This window comes from Peromyscus maniculatus, chromosome 5 (genome assembly GCF_049852395.1).
Source record: "Peromyscus maniculatus bairdii isolate BWxNUB_F1_BW_parent chromosome 5, HU_Pman_BW_mat_3.1, whole genome shotgun sequence".
Classification (NCBI taxonomy): domain Eukaryota; kingdom Metazoa; phylum Chordata; class Mammalia; order Rodentia; family Cricetidae; genus Peromyscus; species Peromyscus maniculatus.
Window position 1 is genome coordinate 13,972,783 of NC_134856.1, and position 22,501 is coordinate 13,995,283.

At 39.0% G+C, this 22,501-nt stretch overlaps 1 protein-coding gene across 8 annotated transcripts in view; it reads left to right on the forward strand.

The window, feature by feature from the left end:
* The window catches only part of Rpgrip1l (RPGRIP1 like), a 96,330-nt gene that overhangs the window by 13,636 nt on the left and 60,193 nt on the right, over positions 1 to 22,501 (forward strand). For 7 of the 8 annotated variants that reach the window (XM_006984040.4, XM_076571709.1, XM_042277316.2 and 4 more), the window contains exons 7-10: positions 9,144 to 9,249; positions 11,043 to 11,189; positions 12,511 to 12,584; positions 18,189 to 18,328. In XM_006984040.4, coding sequence (XP_006984102.2) covers positions 9,144 to 9,249; positions 11,043 to 11,189; positions 12,511 to 12,584; positions 18,189 to 18,328 — 467 coding nt within the window. Of the gene's footprint in view, positions 1 to 7,409; positions 7,549 to 9,143; positions 9,250 to 11,042; positions 11,190 to 12,510; positions 12,585 to 18,188; positions 18,329 to 22,501 lie in introns of all 8 variants that reach the window. The other variant, XM_076571712.1, reaches the window with a different exon arrangement.

Genomic DNA, 22,501 nt, shown 5'->3' on the forward strand with positions numbered 1-22,501 from the left:
TATTTTTGTTCACATCATCATTTGTCCATTTTTGGTTCTGATCCCATAGGTTCATTTTGTGTGTTGACATTGTGCTTTGAACAAGACTTCTGTTCACCACAGTTTCTCTTCACAACCTTTTCTCTTCTTTTCTTTTGACAAAACTAAAGATAATAGCCTATGTTTATGTAACTCCACTTCAACAGTTTTAGTATCTTACCAATCTTCCCTTACCCAAACTTACACGTTTGTCTCCTTCAGTTAGCTAGCCCTAGCTTCGCGTCACGCCTAAGTAGTGAGGGTGTAACTCTATGCCCGACAAAATTAGTAGTCACTCTTTGGTAGCATCTGGCAGCCAGTTTACATTCAGACTTGTCTAAAGATACCTTTCTGCTGCTCATTTTAGTGGCCCCAAATAAAACATCCATATTGCATTTGGTAGTGGTATCTCTCTTGCTTGTTTCACATACCTTGTTTCACATAGTGTTGTTCAAATCAGACTTAGTGACTTGACTTCTGTTTTCCTGTTCTGAACTGTGTGATACTCTGGTCAAGTTCCTATTTTTTAAAACCCAGTAAGATTGTCTAACTTTTCATTTCAGATAGAGTGTTGAAGTATCTCTTTTTAAAAAATAAGACAGAAGGTTTCTTATTCCACTTATTTATTTTGTGTGTGAACACTCATGTATGTATACAGGCATCCATTTGGAAATCCAAGAACAACTTACAGGAATCACTAGGAATTCAGTCAGGACATCAGGCAGCTTGGCAGTACATGCCTGTCCCCACCGAGCCCTCCCACCAGCCCTAATCCTCTCTTAACAAGCTAACCCTGCATGGTGATATATGAAGGTTCTAAGGAAATAAATAAAATAGTAGACTTGGGTTGTGGGTCTTGTTGTTGTTGTTGTTGTTGTTGTTGTTGTTGTTGTTGTTGTTTGAGACAGGGTTTCTCTGCGTTGTTTTGGTGCCTGTCCTGGATCTTGTTTTATAGACCAGGCTGGCCTCGAACTCACAGAGATCCAACTGGCTCTGCTTCCTGAGTGCTGGGATTAAAGGCATGCACCACACCGCCCAGCTTGGGTTGTGTTTTTTAAGGAAGATTTTAATTTTATTTTATATGTATGGTGTTTTGCTTGCATATATGCCTGTGCATATGTGTGCATGGTGCCCACAGAGGCCAGAAGACAGTATTAGATCACCAGGAACCGGAGATGCAGGTGGTTGTGAGCTTCTCTAATAGTGCTATGAGTCAAACTGAGTCCTCGGGAGGAGCAGCCAGTGCCCTCAATCACTGATCCATTTTTCTAGCCCAAACTTGGTTTGTTTGTTTCTTTAAATATACTAAAAATATATGAAAGCCTTAGATTTAAAAGATTAGTATAATTTCTAATTATATTAAAACTATTATATGTAAAATTATCATATAAGAGGACCATAATGTTGAGTGAAATTATGTAGTATTCTTTTAGCATGGACTGCGAAAGATGTATATTTTTGAGAATTATCTGTAAGTTAGGGGCATAATTATAATTGTGGCTTTACATCAATTTGAATAACAAGGCATTAACCATGTTCCCAGAAAGAGCTGCTTTAGACTCGGCCTCCTTAAGAAACAGGGATAGTTCCTAGTAAAGAACAGGGCCAGAGGCCCAGGCCTCATATCTGAGTGTGCTTTCTTAGTATTATTACCCACATCTACACTTAAGATAGTATCAGAATAGAAAAATGCACTGTGGGCTGGGAACGTGGCTCAGTCAGCAAAGCACTCGCCATGGAAGCATAAGGGTCAGCTTTTGGGTCCCAAGCGCCCATGTAAAAAGACAGACTGGGCAGCATGTGCCTGTGATCCTAGAGCTGAGAAGGCGGAGATAAGAGAATCCCTGGGACTCAGTGGCTAGCCACCACCCGAGGTGCATTGAGAAACCCTGTCTCAAGAATTAAGGGGGAATGCACTTGAGAAAGATGCCAGACATGGGCCTCTCTGCCCTACACATTCACACCCCTAACATGCCAACCCCAGCACACACACACACACACACACACACACACACACACACACACACACACACTTTTACTTGGGACAGGTTCAGGCTTGGGACATGTCCCTGTCAGTTTTGCTCAGGTAATGATTATCAGGGACTGCATTCCCTATTACATTCCTCAAGGTGCCAGACAGTAAGGTGGCCTGTTAACTGTTCCTGTTCCAGACGGATGTGATCACCTTAGAGCTAGACTCTCAGTGATTGAAGAGGAGCTCCACAGGTCCTCCAGCCCCAGGATATGGCAGAGCAGAAGGAGGGTGGCAGACAGGACCACATGCTTTCATGCTCTAAATGTTGCCAACAAAAGACAGCGTTTACCTTGAAATCTAAGCCATGGCCTTCCATGGGGCTAGATTACCCACGGAAGAAGTGTCTCTCTTATCACATCAACTATTAGAAGCAGAAACAAAATTAGTACGACGAGCTAAGGAAAATTGCTACAGAAGCCAAAGAAATAAGCTAGTTAGTACCTTACCTCAATGATTTTATAACCCTGAAAATCCACATTATTTGTTTAGAAGGAAAGATACCTCTGTTGAATAGCACATTGTTTCTTGAATGTGGGTTTTGAAACTAAAGAAATAAAAGTCTTCAAAACTTTTCAAAAATTATGTTTACTTGTAGCTCAAATTTTTATGTGTAACAGCAATTTTTTTGAGGCTAATGGAAAATTATTGAAAAACTTGGGGGAAAATGTAAAACTTGGTGTAATTTACTGTAGAGAGAAGTAACAAAATGGAAACCATATTTGAACTTCTCTTCCACTGGTACATTATTTCAGATTTGAAATTCTAGAAGTCTGATCTGGATGTTGGACCCCTTGTTCTCAAGCATGAACCTAACGTAGCTGTAATCTGCAGAGTGGCGGCACTCGATATTTATGGCAAAGAGCCTTTCACAGAGCAGTACAGAAACTCTCCGTAGTATGTGTTTAATAGACCAGTTTGGTTTGGCATCAGCTTGACATAAACTTTTGGTTATCCAAAGCCCTTAATTGCTTTGAAGTAAAATCCCAGTGCTGCTCTCTTTTATTAAAGGCATGTTTTTTCCTGTTGTTGTGGTCTATTTTGGAAGACTGAGTTGTGATTTTTGCATATGTTCTACATAATGCCTCATTAGCAAAAAATCTTGTATCATTTACAAGTAGCCTGAATGTCTGTTGTTTTGAACAAAAATCCATATTAAAATTTAAACAATATAAAAATGCACATTTTCTGCTTATTAAAAAGGCTGTCTTAAATTAAATGCAAAGCAGTAACCAGTGAACATATGTATGTGAACATTAAAATCAGAGCAGTTTTACCTTTTATTTACTTTTTCAACTCCAAAAATATTTATACCCTTAGCAAATGTGTAACTAGTTTGTAGTTTCTTTAAAAATAAATATTAGGGTACTATTTATCTTCTTAATTAAAAATCATGTAAGTGCCATTATGTCCCAAGGGAGGAAATGTAACCTATATATGTTTCAGACTCTAACTTGCCCTGTTCCCTTTGGCAGACAGCAGACTGTCAAATCTTAAAACTAAGGCTCTTTGCAGCCGAGCATTATAAGAAACAGCTTGGCCTTTGGGCCTCCCTCTTCCCTTATGCAGAGACAGGATTACTTCCTAGCACTCTAAATTCCCAGCATTGGACTTGGTAAAGTAGTCAACCTCCCGAGGACAGAGCAGTCGAGTGAACGTGTGTGTGTCTGCTACCTTTAGCTTGTCTGAGATGGTACAGGAGCCGTTTCTGCATTTGGCTACTGCACAGACCCTTCTCCTTCCGTCCCCTCCTCTTTCTCTCTCCTCTCTCTCCCTTCCCTCTCCTTCCTCCCCAATTCCTTTGCCATTTCCTTCTTTACCAGCCTCTGTCCCCTCCTTCCCTCCGCTCCTCCTCTCCTACCTCCCTGTCCTCCCTTCCCTCAGTTCCTCCCTTTCCCACTTGAGAGGTGCTGTTGTTACTTCACTTACTGTGCACTTAGGAGACTTGAAAGCGTTGGAACATCCCCTACACAACAGTTATTCAGAACCTTTAATGAACAACACAGTAGTAGCATCATTCAATACTCAGTTCAAATCCGTATCCAGTTTTTTCCCAATTATTCTAATGTCCTCGATAGCTTTTGTTTTGTAAGCAGTAGATTTTGTTTTGTTTTGTTTTCATCTAGGATGCAACTGAGGATCGTGTGTTCATTGCCATGTCTTTTAAGTTTCTTTTATTCTAGAATAGTCCCTGCTCTTTTCTAGTCCAGTGACAGCTGTTTCCGAATACCCCTCAATTTGGATTTGCCTGATTGCCCGGTCCCCTAATTTAGAGGGCACATCTGGTTCTCTGATGGAAAGATGATGGGGGCCTGGGATATCCATGCAAACATTATTATGCAGGGAGACGATCTGTCATTTTTAAAATACCTTCAGGTTCCCCTATTGTTTTGAATAACTTAGAATGTGTGCAGTGACAAATATTATACCCAAATAGCATATTCTTTTGTCCCTATGTTTTGTGTTATTAATGCTATCGAAGATTTTTCTGGATAGCAACTTAACACATTTTTCCAATGCTCGTGGAAATTGTTGCACATATAACTGGTGAATTAATCCACATATGACAGTGCAGGGGAAATGAAAACCTAGGAAGGACTATTTTAAAAGGAGAAAGTAACTTCAAAGAATGAGAAAAATTTAGCTCTTAAAACTAGATTTGAGCATTGACTCAATCACTTAAACACTTTGTCCAAATTCTTTATTTCTCTAATAAATGAATAAAGAAATGGGTAAGTGGTTCTCTGTTCTGTAAACAAGTCATTTACTTCCAGGACCTTCTATATCTGAAAGATTTGCCTACCCAATAATTTTCCTAACTTTTTTTTCATTTTATTCTCATTAGAACCACTATTATTCCATTCATTCTTTCTGATAATTGTGAGATAATCTGTTCTTGCACTGGATTGAAGTCATCCTATAAAACTGAATTTAAAAAATACAAAATCTTCAGTTCACTTTTGCAAGGTTAATAGCTGGTGAAAGTACATTTTCCACTGGGCTTTTGGAAATACTGCCTAAAAAGTCCCAGATTCCCATAGCTGTTACAGTAAACCTCCGATTGAAGTCCATTAAACTTGATCCTAAACATGGCCATCTCTAGAAGGTGAGCCAGGATTTAGGTTACTCTTCCCAAGCCACTTCTCCTCATCTCAGTGTAAGTACATGCATACTGAAATTTTGTCAGATCTATCCCCTCCACTCCTCTGGATGGTGACACTAAGAAAGTACTGGAGTTGTGACTTGTTCTTGTTCCAGCACCAAGAGAAGTATGCTATATTAGCAAATTGAACTTACATAGTCATGTGTTCCTTTGTGCAGTCTTAAATCAGGGAGTCGCCTGTACCCATGATTGCAAGTAGCAAATTTGAGCAAAACCATTACCCTTCATGTCTATTCTTGACAGTTTTAGGGAAAGTCACTGCTCGATTTATCAGAAGCTTCTGTAGTCCTGTTCAAAACACCCTTGCTAGTGTGTGTGTGTGTGTGTGTGTGTTTTGTTTTGTTTTTCCCAGTCATCAGTGACCTACATTTCTTTCAACAATATGATAATCAAGTTTCTAGTACCATTTAGAAAGAATATTAAAACATTTTTAACTCTGATTGCTTTAGCTTTATCCCTTGGACTCGGCCAGCCTAAAACTATTACTCACAGTGATCCTTTCCATTCTGTCTCGTAAACATTCGACCTCACTGCCTCCCAGAGCCTCACAGCATAGCTTCTGTGTGATGGAGTCTCTCCGCATCCTGTAGAATGCTGTTCATAATCCTTACTGTAGCAGGGAGAGAAATGCTGGTAGGTAAGGAGGGGAGGCCAGTGTCTAGGGAATGCAATATATGAAACTTCAACTGGAGCGATGATTTCTGCTTCTTAAGCCTTCGTATTAGACTATACATTACATAGCCCCACTGAAAATTCTCTTTCTCCAGTGTAGCTGAGGTTTTAAGTTTCTGGATTTATTATGGCGCCCAGTAGCAAAGCTGGAGTCAAGTGTTTTCAAGACTTCCATTCGAAATTCTTTTTTCAGAGTTTATTGCTTGGCTGTTTCAAATTATACAAGAGAAAGTTGGCACACAGGTTGTTGAGCTGGGTTACTTTTTTCAACATAAAGTCTAATTTATTTCAGCTTGTTTTTAATCTAGAGAGGAGCCAACAACTTTTCTCATAGTTTCAGAAGATCCGATCATAATTCTAAATCTTATCTGTAAAAAGAGAAAGCAAAAAAGAAAAATAAAGTCACTGCATTCTCCAACTTAATTTTTCATAGTTTTTCAAAATCCTTGTTGAAATTTTGAGAAATATATTTTTGCAAAGCATTTAATTAGAACTCTTGATATCTGTCTGCAGGTTCTTTTACCATTTGTAATGCAGCTCATACAAATAGTTGCACAACTGTCAGAGTCCATCTGAATGTTGCCCTGTGCATAGTTTTTTCTGCTAGGACATCACCATTACCTCTGGGTGTAAAAAGAGGCGGTGTTGTTGTGTAGAAGTCTCTGGAAACATTGTGGTGCCTTACTCCTGCATCTCTTCCTCAAAGGAAGCCAACCATGGGTTTTGTCCCCAGGCATCTAGTCTAGGACTGGCTGTGGAGTGATGCCTGTTGCTCCCTTCACTTCTGATGTCCTTAGCAGCCTTTTGGGACATCTCTTTTCCACCCTGTCACCTCCACCCTCATTCTTTCCCCAACGTCCGTCTATGTGAAAATGGTGAGTTGTTTATCGGGTCTGAGCTGATTTAGTTGTCCATCATGAACACAATGCCACAGGTATCATGGTGTTAATTTTAATGTGGGTGTATTTTATATCTCTGACCAGCACTTGTGACAAATTATCATCTTCAGATAATTGTCGTCAGAGTAATCAGAATACCTGCTACCTGCAAAGCCCTCCCATGGAATTAAGGTTTTGCATTGTCTGGAATAGCTGTGCTCTGTGGTAAACTGACTGTACTTGAAATGCCACATTATTGTTGCTGTTTTCAAATAGCAACAGTTGTGTTCATATCTAGCATTGGGCGTCATTAGTATAAAATGCCTCTTTTCTTACCAATATTCTGGAGTCCATTCCCCAACACATTCAGGGCAATGCTCAGTAGAACTCTTTCAGCCAAAATACTCCAGTGTTTAAAACACTTGCTCTCCTTTGCAATACAAAGAAAATTCAGCATCAGGTTTTGTAATGCTATATGACTGAACTGATGGTTGATACTTAATTGATTGTTATTAACATTAAGCTACAGTTAATTTTGCTTGTTATTAGCATTAAGCTACAGTTAATTTTAAAACATATTTGATTCTTCTTGGAAATTTTGTTTTAAAACAGAATATTAAAGTCATTGTCTGGATTTGATCCTTAGCTCCTTCCTTCCCCCAATAAAAAAAGCAAAAAGCTGAGAAAGGGTATGGAGAGATGGCTCAACAGTTAAGAGTACTGGCTGTTCTTCCTGAGGACCTGGGTTCCAGTCCCAGGACCCACACTGCAGCTCATTACCATCTGTAAGTCCAGTCTCAGGGTATCTAATGCCTTCTGCCCTTTGGGGGCACCAGGCTCACACCTGGTGCACAGACATACATACAGCCCAAATACCCATAATACAAGATTTTAAAGATTATTTTTTAAAAAGACTAAGACAACAGAGAATATAACAATTTATATTTTTGAGTCAAATTCTGTCCATCTGTATCAGTAGATGCTATACATTGTTGACTGGTTAAACCAAGTAATTCTGGGGAAAATAAGTAAATTGTATTTTGATTTCAAATGTTTTTTTCATAATTTGAATGAAAATAAATTTTAATGTCTTCTTTATGCTTTATTTAAAATATATTTTTCTTCATATTGTATTTTAGTGAAAAAATGTAACAACAAGGAAAATAGCAATAAGCACACTGTTGAATCTGTGCTCAGAACTGCTAGAGAATTTGTTTTAGACACATAATTATTTTAACATTGTGTTAAGACTGTGCCCTGGGAAAGATCCAGGTTCTTGGACTTGTTTATCTTCTGTGTGAGGACAACTAACTGTGCAATGCCAAAATACAATGAACTTTCAAATATCAAAGAGGAAAACTGAGTATTTCAAGTCCTCAGCTGGTTTACAGATGTGTGAGCTTTGTAGTGCATTTGCTGGTTCCATCGGGGCCTTGTGACAATGTTTCCAATATGTGAATACTAGGTAAGCCTTAGAAGTAAAATTACTTAGTTTAAATGCTGAAATAATTTTCTGAATTTAAATTTTTTACCTTTATATTTTTTAAAGTGAAGTCTTAAAATCAAGGCTTCACAATTTTAAGAAGGTTTAAATGTGGCATTAAATGAAGGAAGCTTTTTTTCTGTCGGGAAAATAAATGCCTTTTGAGAGCAGGTATTCATTTAGATCTATGATTAACCTTTAACAAGATCTTCCTGTTAAATTCTACATTTGCTTTAATCTCAGTAGGAAAAATACAAACTAGTATTGCAGCATCTAAGGTTTCTATATACCCTGTGGACATCAGATAATCTCTTACAGCTAAAGGCACATCTGTAACGTATTTAAATGCCAGCTTTGGGCATTATTAGTATAAAATGCTAAGTCACTTTTTTTGGAAATATTTTGAAAAGTTGAAACTCCAAGAGGAAACTGCAATAAATGCTAATCTTGTGGTACTGTGTGTGTGGAGGGAGTAGTAGGGAGGGATGATACTGCTGTCTTTTCTGCTCTTGGGGAGGGAGCGCAGCATGGCAGTCCTTCACGGAAGCGTGGGGTTTGTGGTAAACATTGCTGCCTGAAAACTGATGGTTTTGTGCAGTTCTTCAGAACATCCTAAAATAGCTGTCAGTCTCTCCTGTCAGTGTGATGATGCTCACATTGCCATCAGGTTTGGAAACTCCCTTCAAATTCAGAGTCTGTCCATACACCTTCCAGAATGAATATTGGCTGGTTCTAAATAATCTACCATAACTTACAATGATAGAAAATTTTAGACAACTTAGCTATATGCAAGTCAACCAACCATAGTTGTGTGTGTGTGTGTGTGTGTGTGTGTGTGTGTTGTTTTCCTTTTAATTTCTATTAATTCTTTTCTTTTTCTTAAACCCAATTTTGAAGGTCAAATATTCGGGACAATGTAGAAATGATTAAGCTTCATAGACAACTAGTGGAGAAGAGCAATGCCCTTTCAGTCATAGAAGGGAAATTTATTCAGCTTCAAGAGGTACCGTGATTATTTACTTTATTCACAGATGAAAAGGAGTGGAAAATCGTATTCAAGTTGTACTTTTAATAATGGTCATAACACTGAGTCTTTATTTTAATATTTGCTTTATTAAATGTGTATAATTCCTCTTTGTATATTGTTCATAACAGTTTCTAAATAACCACTTAGGTTTTTTATAAATAGCTAAGTCATCTTAACAAGTGCATCTGCCGTAAATCCCCTCATGCCATGAACATTCTTTTTCATCTCCTGTTTTCTGAGCTCATATAATGGGCCTGCAATATTGAAGAAGTCTCTGTGCTTGCACGCACATTCACTTTCACATGTGTGCAGTAAAGACCAGAGTTATGAACGGGTCAATAATTACATTCTGTTAACTCTTTCTTTGATGTGAATTTTGTTTGGTTTGGTTTTGTGTTTCTTTGGTCACCACCATTATCAGAAAACATGTGAGTACCCATAATATCGGCTGTCAGTGTATTTATCTTAAACCTTGACATATTTAGGCAAGATGGTTTTCAAGTGACTATGGGTACACAGGGACATGCCCTCCCAGAGCTACTATTTATTGGCTTTGCATAATTAACAGAAGTCCTGGAATTAATGAACTCCAAAACATTCCAGATGATCAGAATTTATATGAAGTCATGCTTTCTTTGAAGTCCAGAGACAAGGAAAGCTGTACATTGATGTAAAGCACAGCAGGTTCATGGATGCCTGCCGCACTATTGAAGTAAGTAGTTATGTACCTTGCAGACAAACCCTGAGTGATATCCTCCAACCTACAGGAACCTCCTGTGATGCCAAGTATAACCACCTCCCATATAGACGCACAGATTTGTAGGAGAGGAATCTGTTTTGTGCGTGGGAGTGTTACCTCTATTGGTGTGTAGATTCTCCAGATTGAGAATATGCGTGGGAGAGAGCAATTTTCAAAAGTGAGGGGTTAGGGGACTGAAAAATGATTTTGCATCCTCTTACTTTCTAACTATCTTGATTCCCGTGTAACAGTGACCCCTGGTGTATTTGTTCAAATCACACGGGCCTGCTACAGTACAGGGACATCTTCAGGGAAAGAGGGAGGGGAAAGGTTGAGAGGCTGAGGCCAGCAGCCACAATGACATGGGGAGTTCGCAGGAAAGTCGCTAAAGGTAGCATGCTGTGATGATACAGTGGTAATTGAAACTAATCTGAACTTTTCTAATAGGACTTACACAGGTCAAATGGTGTCTACAGAAGAACTTGTCATTAATAACCTGTCTTATTGACTTTTAAAAGAATATGGCATTTAAGTATGTAAAATTGAATATAAATCATGTTCACATATAATTTTTACAACTTAAAGGTTTGTAAATATTTTTTCAGAATTTAAAAACTTACTTAATTAAAATTAAAATCTAACCATTCAAAATTGTTTATTTATGGTCTGGTGGCAAATCTTTTCAGTTTCCCTGTCAGTGATCGTGGTTTTTGACCCATGCTGAAGCATTTTTAGACAGCATGTCCAACCACTATAGCCACAGTAAAAAGGGGGAAATTAATTGCTAAAACTAATTTACATACTGGTCACTGTCAAGAAGTCAAAGCCTGGGGACAAATAAAGGGGAGAGAATTTGTGTTGTGAGTGCTAAGTGACCCTCTCTTTCCTTGTATCATATGCCCGATGTCTATGACTTGAAGAATAAACTGTGCATTGTAAATGTCCAGGATAAAACCGTGGATGGATTGATAATTAGTTATATGGAGTATCATATTTTAAATGCTTGCATTTTCCTCTCTTTGTTTTGTAGAAGCAAAGAACGCTCAGGATCAGCCATGATGCCTTGATGGCAAATGGAGATGAGCTAAATATGCAGCTTAAGGAGCAGCGTTTGAAGTGCTGCAGCCTGGAGAAGCAGTTGCATTCGGTGAGGTTTTCGGAAAGAAGAGTGGAGGAGGTGAGCACCGGGACATGATGTCATTTGCTGCAGGAAATTTTCTCTAGAACTCTTTTGAAAAGTAAAAGACAGGCAGTTCAAAAATTGGATTTATGTCAAAATCCTGAACTCTGTATGTGGTATTTTGGATGCAGCAGAACAGAGTGGTAGTATAGACTATGAGTGGCGAACTGTCCTTAGAATACCCGCAAATGTGCTCAGAGCCACTGTTTATCTAGGGCTAAAGAGCCTCGGGAAAAGGAAAGGAAGGTGATATCACATGACCTCGGGAACGGAGCTTTCCTGAATGTGACTTCTTAATCACTGAGACACAGAATGAAATTAGAGGAATAATGTATTCCTGAAGGGATGGTATGCTCTCCTGTGTCAGCAATTTTGTAAAATTATCTTCTTTCTGGGAGGTTGTTTTGAAACTTACCCTTCTATTACCGTTGCCGCTCATATCTCCCAACCAGCACCGTGTTTGTTCTGTAGTCTGTGAAACTTGCTCCTGTGGAGAACAGAAATGGAAGAGGTGTTTACATTCTGTTCTGCACCCAGGAGAATCTTCGCCTGTCTCTCTCTCACTGGCATCAAAAGAGAGTGTCAAAAATAGAGATGACTTTTAAGTTCTCTGCTCGATAGCAAAAAAAAAAGTGACTACAGAGCATATTTATTAATAAAACTTTAAATGCTACAGGGTAGCAATCCACATTTTAATCATAATGATCTAATAACTATGTTATCTAATAATCATGTTTATTTCTGAAAATATTTATTAGGATCAAATAAGGAATACAATTTATTCTTATGGTGTGCTACCATGTATAAATTCCAGGTAACAAGAGAAATTGTGTCTTTAAATTAAATAGTGATAAACAAACATGTTTGAACTGTGAACTCAAAGAACAGTTAGTACTCATCTTTTATGGGCCAATTGGATATTAATACAAAATGAATATAATGATGGAATTCATCATGGTAGAAAGTGAAAACTATTATGTTCCAGGGACTTAAGAAAAAGCTCTTTAACACATTCTTTATTGAGTTCTGACTCCTGTGTTCATAAAGTAGTATACCCATTTCTACTAAATTGAAAGAGGAATATTCATATTTATTTAACAACATGGAAGAAATCAACACTGAATTGAATGCAGGCACTGTATGTGGTCTAGTCGTCAGCTGCAGTGTCGGAATCCAGACTGGACAAATGGCTGTCCCCTCCTGGTTTTCTTACTGTGTGGATTGATATGATAATCACTTATTGTATAACTTTATTTTCAGAGTCTAGAGTGCTAACCCTGAACCATGGAAACTCTTTGTAATTTTATTTTCATTTTAGCTGCAGGATAGAATTAATGATTTAGAAAAGGAGCGAGAACTTTTAAAGGAAAACTATGATAAACTTTATAACAGGTAAATCACAATTCTATGTATTTCATTCTTGTTTGGGCTCTTTTTATTCAAAGTGTTTATTATCACAATATCTAATATCGATTTAAAAACTAGCAACAGGTCATGGCAAGACATATACTTACTTTGCAAAAGAAAAATAAGTTTTTTCAAAGCATTGGTAACAGGTTTTTAACTGAGCTGGATTCTGTCATCACGTGGAGAGTCGGGTTGTTTTGTTTCCAGTAACTGGCACTGGCACTTGTTTTACACAAGCTCCAGGCTGGTAGATGCCGTGTAGGATGCTCTGCATCCCTCCTGTCATGTCGGCACGCTGGGTTGGAGGGGTTGGAGGAGTCTACAGCTCAGGTTACAGACAAGGGAGGTCCAATAGGGCTGAAGTACCTTCGACAGGTAGCATATGCTCTTGAAGAGTGTGTGGTCAGGAGGCCTGAGAAGTTCTTGGGATGTGCCCGACTCTCCGCTGGGCTTTCCAGCTCTTAGCAGTGAATGTGGTGGGGAAAGAGGTTCTCTAGCGGTATATGAAGAGAAACTCAGGCCCCTCAGCCTCAGCTCAAGATGAACTCTGAAGAACTACTTCACTTTCAGTTCTTAATATGTTTCATAATTACAGTATTTTAGAAAATAACCCCTTCTGGTAATATTTATAACAAAATTCTACTCCATGGCTAAATCTTGTTAAATGATTCTGATGTGTCTATCGATGTATATCTGTGTAATTGCTAACGTCTTTTCGGTATGTGTGATGACAGATGTGGGATGACATGGGAGCAGATTTAGCATGGTAACTATGTTTATCTGATACCCAACCATTGCTTCATATTGATAATATACTGAAACCTTAGAAAATAGTGTCTGTGCCAAAAGTATGTCTTTAACTTTTTAATTGAATATTTTGCAAATTAATATACATTTTAAATTTTGAATTTTTAGTTCTGACAGAGTGTGGGGGGAATTTTATTTTGGTGTCTTGGAAACACGACCTAAGTCTGTGTTAGGCATTACTCTAATGCTTTGTACCTTTTTTTTTTTTCTATCTGTTAAAGGTCAGCAACAGTAGGCCACCAGTTAAATATTCAGGGCCCTCTAGCAGGAGTAACCCAGCTAAACATCTTTATGTAGAATTGCATAAAACTTCCTTCTAGTCCACTCTGTACCAGTCCCTTTCTAGTTAACTTGACCTAAAAAAAAAAATCTATTATGCCTCCTGGTTTATATCTCCATCTCTAAAACATTGTGTGTATATTTACACTGATGTATCTATATACTTTATGATCATATGTTTGAAATTTCAGGTGTTGTACAGATTGCACACTGCCCTATTGTGAAAAGTGATGGTATCCCTGTGTTTTATAAAGGAGGTGACTGAGAAGCCAGATGAACAGACTTGTGCAGAGACACACAGTGCTGCTGGGGAGCAGTGTGGAACTGAACCCAGTTCTTTCTACTCTAAAACCTGATTTCTTTTTCCCAGTACACCACTGTCCCTCATTTTAATTGCATTTGAAAATTATGTTTGTGAAAAGGAAGCATCCATGAAATATTGGACCTGTCATACACACATGCAGAGATTTTGATTGATTTATACTTATCTTGAACATCTTGTAACTCTAAATAATTTAACGTGCTCTAAATACAAAAAGTGCCATTTGGCCGTTACTTCTAAATTTCTACTTCTCTCCAACTTGAGAATTTACTGGACACACTTTTCCTGGAATAAAAAACATCAGACTTATCTGGGAATAATACAGAAATGGAATTTTGACAAGGCATATTTTTCTCATATTTACTTAATCACCATAAAACTTTATCTTTCTATATTAGAAGATGATCTAAGAATGTAAATCTTTAAAGGTTTTGCTTTTTTTTTTTTAAATGTTTTGGGCTTGCACTACCTTTTTTCCTCATCACACTGAAAACAGGCTTCATTGTGCAGCTCACACGTAGATAGTAGATGAGATGTATAGAAGTAAATAGCTGTAATGAGCATCAAAACAATGTCAGAAAATCAATGGCACATAAGCCTAGAGTCCAAGTGTACATGTAATCATAAGTAGAACATCAAACTTTTCTGATGGAATTCTTCAGTATGCTTTCAGAAGCATAGAGCAACTGCAAATATCACCATTGACCGTAGATTCTTACACTCTTTCATTACACTCTTATTCATCATTGCTGAAATTAATGTTAATCAGAAACTGGGAATGCTACTTGTTTGCTTAGTCATAATGATCGCATGCTTTAAAAAGCAGAGCATGTGTTTGTTATTCAGAGTTGGCTGTTTTTCAGGAGAAAAAGATGATTTGCAGATTGCATCTCATCTTCCTTTTTTAAATGAAATTTTGAATGTGTTTATTACTTGACATGTGACATATTAGAGAATCATGTGGTAAGATAAAACCCTCATGTTAGTACTTGGTATGAGACTTCTTTAATATGCTAAACATTTTTGATACCATGCCAGGAAATAAGAACTTTGAGAAATGTTCAGTTTTAAGATTCAGAATAATTTTTTGCAATTAAATCTTCCTGTTCAGTAAAAGGGAAACTTCATGCAATAATATGGTAAGGCTGTGTTCCATTCCCGAAATTAGTATAGTTTGGGTGCCAGGGAACTTGTGAATGCAGTAGGCCTTAAGAACAATGTGTACATATAACCTGGGGAAGTTATTGGGATCTGGGTTCCACCACACTCCCTGAGCCTCTCCTACTGAGCACATATGCGCGCACGCACGAGCGCACGCACGAGCGCACGCACACACGCGCACGCACGAGCGCACACACACTCCTGTGCACAAACCATTATTACTACCTCCATCCACTGCCCAGTTTTCATCTTATGGTTGGGTCCAGGATTCCCGTTAAAAGTGACTTTACATTTTAATTTTTTGAAAGATGTTGATCTATTGACTGTTTGTTTTAAAAAGAAGAAAGAGGCCATTTAGAGTTTGACTGTTGTAGTGACCTTTCAAGAACCAAACAGATCACGTTTTTATGCTGTGACACTGCTCAGAATTTGAAAGAGCATGGCGGGCCACCCACAGACCCTGCTCATTTCTTCACCATGAGTTCTGATGGTCTGCAGTCCTTTTGCTGAAGTACCTGTGGGTTTTTTTCATGAGAGAGGAGGTTATTCTTCCTCATTTCTCACGTGAAGTCCTGGAATGGTGGAGCGGTGAAGTTTTTCTGTGAGAAAAAAGACCTGAGAGTAGAGAGGAATTTTCAGCTTTTGTTTTGATCCTATCATGTTTTAATCAAGGGTGTGCATTAACAGTATCCTTGAGACCCAAGGCAGCCAGTGGGCATGCTAGTGACTACAGGCACCAACAGCCCTCCTGCAGGCTGTCACCGAACATACCAGTGCAGTGGGTACAGAGACAGGCAGCCTCCCTCACTGCCACTGTTGGTGTGGACAAAAACATTTTCACAAATAAAAAGTTCTTCCGCACTCCGCTCGTATGCAGATTTAATCATGTATATGGCCCTCACAGAGAAAATGGAGCCAGATGTGGTTCGCCATTTATAGCTACACAGATGGCTGCAAGCATAGAGGAATATAGTAAATTCAAAAGGAATTCCTCATGAAACTCCGTTGGAATGCAGTCCTAAATTTAGAGGGGAGATAGCATGGGCTAAATTCAGATTGACTTACGCTGATTTACGCTAGTATTTTGTGGGTTTGGAGAAACCAGGCTGCTAAATTGTTCTTAATTTAAACACACACAGCTTCTGATGTTCCTGCCAGATTAGCTGCTGGTGATCTTCTGCTGGGCGCCCACTGTTGGAACACTACTATTTCTAATTGCTGGCATCTCGGGGCATGTATAGCTGTGCCTGTCTTTTTCCGGGTGGTCCATGTTTTTAATGATAGAAGGCTCATATACATACATGTACTCACATTCATGTATATGTATTAATTTGGCTAGACACAAAAATTATATACATTCATTTTTAAGTGAATTTGTAAAGGAATATTCTTTAGTATTTAAAGTATACGTGTTTTATTTAGATTTCATTTAAAGTCTGAGTAATTTTACCTTTGACAAACATTAGCTTAAGATATTGGCATATCAGTTCCATGGTTTTTGTTTTTTAAGGATCCATATGTGAAATGAGAATACTGATAGAGGAAAACAGATGTCATCTTTAGAGTGACTTCTAGAATTCCATTTATTTTCAAGGTTATATTATTTTAAATGCAATAAAAATATTCAAGGTGTGAAATGAGTCGTTCCCCCCCCCCCTTTTTTTAAAGCTATGCCCTCTACAGAAAGTATCTCTTGGGCTAAAACCTCAGAGCTAGTTGAGAGCAGCATTAAGGTCAATTTCCAATAGTACCTTTCTTTTCCATTTACTTCGTCAGTATAAAACCAGATTTTATGGATTTTCATTTCATTTACTGAATTTAAAATGAGTAGAAGGGTCAAAGCTGTGGGTGATTACTCACTCAAGTCAAGCTTCACAGATAATGGTCTTCTGCTGAAATGCAGATCAAGATAAGTTTTCCCGCAGTCTGGCTATCACCTGGGAAGCTGCAGCAACATGAATTGCCAGGCCCTTCCCTTTGAAATGTCCCTGAGGGTCGGTGAAGCTAGCTGCCGTAGCACCACTGTTGACCGTGTTCAGGACCCACTCCATAAGGACACGGTTGATTTCTCCCTCTGTGTAGCGTCTAGTTATTCTGATCCTGTGCTTTCTTCTCGCATGCTGTGCCTTGATCCCCGCAGATTTAAACCCTAACTGAAACTGCTTTGGGCTGCAGCTGTAGCTCAGTGGGTAAAGGGTTTGCACAAAGCCCCAGTTTCTGTCCCCAGCACCACATGCACCAGGTGTGGGGGCGCATGCGCTCCTGTAGTCTCAGCCCTGGAGAGGCAGAAGCCAAAAGGCCACAAGTGTCAAGCTACATAGGGAGTTCAAGGCTAGCCTGTGCCAGAGACCCTGACTCCAAAAAAACTAAAAAATGTGCTACACTTTTATTAAGGAATCAATTATAATTCTGTCTTCATAATCTTATTAGATTAGAGGCACTCATTTTATAATAATCTGTGTTAAAGTAAAATCATTTGTTCTTAGCCTATTGTTTTTGGTTTTAGGGGTAAAATTGCCTTTGCAGCCCTTCTTAGTATCAGAATGAGCACCTTGTAGTTCAGTATACCATCGTTTATGTCTGTGTTCTTACAGACTCACAGTTTCCTCAGAGTTCGAGATCAGGTGGAAAACACTTTTGGGCAGTATTGAGTGCGTGGGCTTGTTAGTGGGGAGGACAGCCTCGCCTCTCAGTTGCTGAGGTTTGGAACCGTGGACTCCTCTGGAGTATGTACAGTATCTGAATTCCTTTCCTAGTCCACAAAAGCTGCATGTTGCCAACTCTTCTGACTTTGGAGCTCTAAATTAAGGCCAGTTCCTTTGCTCATCCCACAAACTCTTTCATGTTCCCTAACCGCAGCCTGAGCAAGGCGCCTCGGTTTCAACAGCAGCAGACCAGCATATGTTTACTTAATTCCTGAGACATGATGACAGTGGTCTCTGCCACTAAAAGCTTCTCTTTATTATTTTCGGGTGAGGCTGACTTCCCAGCAATCCTTGCGTGTCACGTGTGTTTTGCAGTGCCTTCGGTGCTGCCCAGGAAGAGCAGTGGAAGGTGAAGGAGCAGCAGATGAAAGTGCAGATCGCTCAGCTTGAAACCGCCTTAAAATCGGACCTGAGCGACAAAACCGCCATCCTCGACAACCTGAAGACAGAGAGAGGTACATGGCAATCACACCTGTTTCCCGATGCGGACATCTGATGCTTATGTACAGAGGCAGTCAGGACTTCTTGTATGGCTGCTGTTTGCCAATCATCCTGTTATCTATACAGTCCCTTTGGAATAGACAGATCATTTTGGAATATATACATATTCCAAAAGAACTGTCTTTTTTCCTCAGTCACTTTTATCTGGGTTGTCTTTCATTAGGTTAATATCCCTAAATTCTGAGCTTTTCTTTATTTGGCAGAAAACAAGTATTTATTGAGCACCAGTATGTGTTCAGCATTGTTCTAAGTTTTGAGGACACAGCAAATAAGACAAAGACTGGCACTCATGAGGCACGGAAGCCACCAGTAGAGAGAGGTCGGTAATGGTTCAGGTAGTGGCAGATGCAGTGGGAAGAACCCAAAGCAGGGACAAGTGAGAGAAGTAGCTTCTTGCTGGTTTTGATAGATCACACTGAACGATCTAATAGTGGGATGTCGACATCGATTTTGTTAACCAAGACGCTTTGTCAGAATGTCCCTGTTAAAATAATAATCATTAAGCATAATCATATTAGGTCTTGTCTCAAAGAAATAGACTGTAATTAAAGATGTCTGGACTCCTGCATTACACACAGACACAAGCATAACCAGTGCACACAGATACACAGTGGAGGACAGATTGACACAAGCGTACACACTGCACACAGATACACAGTGGAGGACAGATTGACACAAGCATACACACTGCACACAGATACACATTGGGGGACAGATTGACACAAGCGTACACACTGCACACAGATACACAGTGGAGGACAGACTGACACAAGCGTACCCACTGCACACAGATACACAGTGGAGGACAGACTGACACAAGCATACCCACTGCACACAGATACACAGTGGAGGACAGACTGACACAAGCGTACCCACTGCACACAGATACACAGTGGAGGACAGATTGACACAAGCGTACCCACTGCACACAGATACACAGTGGAGGACAGATTGACACAAGCGTACCCACTGCACACAGATACACAGTGGAGGACAGATTGACACAAGCGTACACACTGCACACAGATACACAGTGGAGGACAGATTCACACAAGCGTACCCACTGCACACAGATACACAGTGGAGGACAGATTCACACAAGCGTACCCACTGCACACAGATACACAGTGGAGGACAGATTCACACAAGCGTACCCACTGCACACAGGTACACAGTGGGGGACAGATTGACACAAGCGTACCCACTGCACACAGATACACAGTGGAGGACAGATTGACACAAGCGTACCCACTGCACACAGATACACAGTGGAGGACAGATTGACACAAGCGTACCCACTGCACACAGATACACAGTGGGGGACAGATTTTTCATTCAGTATGGAGCCTGTGTGTGCACCCATGACATACACCCAGGAGTGTAGTGATAAGGTTGTTCCTTTGGAACATTTGCAGTTCTGTTACAGGAGAATTTTAAAGGTTTAATGCAGCCAGACATGGTGCACAGGCCTATAATTGTAGCACTCAGGAGACCAAGACAGGAGAATTTCAGACCCCCTTGGGCCACATAACAAGACCCTGTGTCAACAACAACAAAGGTTAATACAGACTCAGTAAGAGGAATATATTTTTAATTAGTACTCTTAGCACAGGGTCACATTTTATTGACTAAATGGAACTTAATTTTTCATGTTTAATATTTCTACAGTTAGAGCATCCATAAGCAATAGCACCTTAAAACTGGTTAGGCATGTTTTTTACATTTCAACAAGCCTGAAATAGGAAATAGGAACATATAGTCAATGGAGTCTTTATTCTGGTGAAGCACAGTAGTCAGTATTTTCCACCAAGTGATCAAATTGACTGGTATGTTCCTTAGGAGTTTTTCTAGGGATGGGATTAAGTGGTGGCATGACTTCTTACTTAGTAGGTTTCTGATTTTAATACCGCTATTGAGTGCTTCCTGGTTCTGTAATAGTCTTACAGTTGCTCAGTAAACACTTGAAGTAGAAGCGCTCTGTTGCCCCATTCCATTTCCAAAAATAGACCAACTGCACATTCTTAAACGACAGGGGAAGTAAGGGGCAGCAAGATGGTGCAGCAGGCGAAAGCATCCTGTGACCAAGCGTCATGGACAGAGTTCCATCCCCAAGTCACACGTGCTAGGAGAGAGCTGCCTCCTGCATCCTGTCCTCTGATCCCGTGCACACAGTGGCCCCCACATGCCCCCCACACACATATAGTAAATAAATACATACATCGTTTACAGAGAAAAGGAAACGAAATCACCCATTTAATTTGTTTTTTTTTTCCTGTATTTTCTTGGATATCAAGAATTCTAAACCTTTTGTCTTTCAGACATCTGAATTGATCTCTCAAACAAAACTGTTAAAAGGGGTAGAATCTTAACTCTCTTTAAACTATTGTTTTTTAATTGATTTGGAGAACTCGTATTACTAAGTATTTTAGTTGCTAAGATATTCTATTTCACTGATTCCATCCTCATCTTTTTTTTGCTGGTTCTGATCTTTAAGGATTTTTTTGAATATTGAAGCTAATGCATGTGCACTATGAAAGAAGTCTAGGACCCTGTCACAGCCCTCAGGTTAATCCTACTAATACTTGTGATTCTTCTCTAAGTTTTATGGATTTAGTTTTATTATATTTATTATATTATATTGATTTATATGTATGGGTTTAGTTTTATAATATGCCCTTTTGTTCACTTTATTGAGAAGTCAGTGCTCTCGTATAAATTTTTAAACCCATGTCATCATCTCTGACAGTGCCTGTTACAGTTTCTTAGTGTGCGGATATCGTGAAGATGACTCTGCACTCACTCATGATAGATAGTCAAGAAATAATTTTTTAGCATCATAAGCCACTTCTTCCTACATGAAAACCCCCCTTAACACATTTCTCTAACTGCTTTCTCAGTAAAAGTTGCTGGGACTGTGATTTTCCAGTTATTTTCTTTGAAGTGCTTAAATTTAAAAGTTTAAGAATTGAAGTCTTTATAAAAATTTTAAAATGCATTCTAAGAAAGTAAGTTAAAATAATTTTAAGAAAAATATTCTGGATTTTAATCATTTTTGGGAAATAAACAAATTTGAAATCATCTATTTAAGGAAGTCTTTGAATGTGATGGAAGTTCCTTTTGTGGTACAGCTTTTGAGATGGTTTCACTTGACTTTGAACTCTGCTCACACATTTGCCTTCTCTTGTACCATGTCCCTTGCCAGAAGATGCTTCCCTGGCTTCTTGTAGTCATTCATCTAAGCGGCAAGTTATTTTTAGAGAATATTCACCTCTTTATTCAAGGTACAAATTAGTTTCAGATTGTGTGAATATGTGGGGGAAGGCTATGTAAATGCAGTTTGCATTTGGTTAATGCTTAAATTAGCTGCATGTGTTTAAGGGCTTGCTTTTGAACGTTCCTTTCTATCTTTAGCTGAAATGCATAATTCAGCATAATGCATATGGTTATATTGATCACAGCTGAAGATATTAGCACAAAGGAGCTCTGAAAATTGTTTAGTTGAATTGTTCTCTGCACTGTTATTAATGGCGTGCTGGAAGAATGTAAGTTTAAAGAGTGAAATGGCATCTCATTTGAATAAAATGCTGTTTGACTTAACCTGCTTTTTGTCAAATCCTAAGGTAAGGCGGTTGTTTTTCATCTCATGCAGAGGGCTTTGATTTTTCATATTATAATTCAGCAAGCCTATTTCCTCTTTGAACTGTAGCAGTTTGGGCTCTTCTTAAAGACTCAAAACATAGCCTAAATAAGCAGCTGGATAAAGAAAGACTATAGTGTATAATTCTAATAAGTTCTGGAGACAGGTCAGCAGTGCTCACTGATGTCTCCCCCATTAAGTTATTCTCCCACAAACAGCATTCTGTTTTAAAGATATCAGTGAATGGGGACATAGATGTCCAAACAAAAAAGAAGAGTAAAAGGATGGAAATACTCACATGACTTTATTGGTATCTACTGACATATCCATAGCTCTACAAAACTGAAAGCATTAACACAAAACCTAGACATAGGGAAGATCACAGTGCACAGTGTCCATGTTAAGAAGGAGCAGTGTGCCCTTTGTACAGTGTTCCCAACTTCCTAACGCTGCGACCTCATGTTGTGGGGACCCCCCAACCATAAAGTGA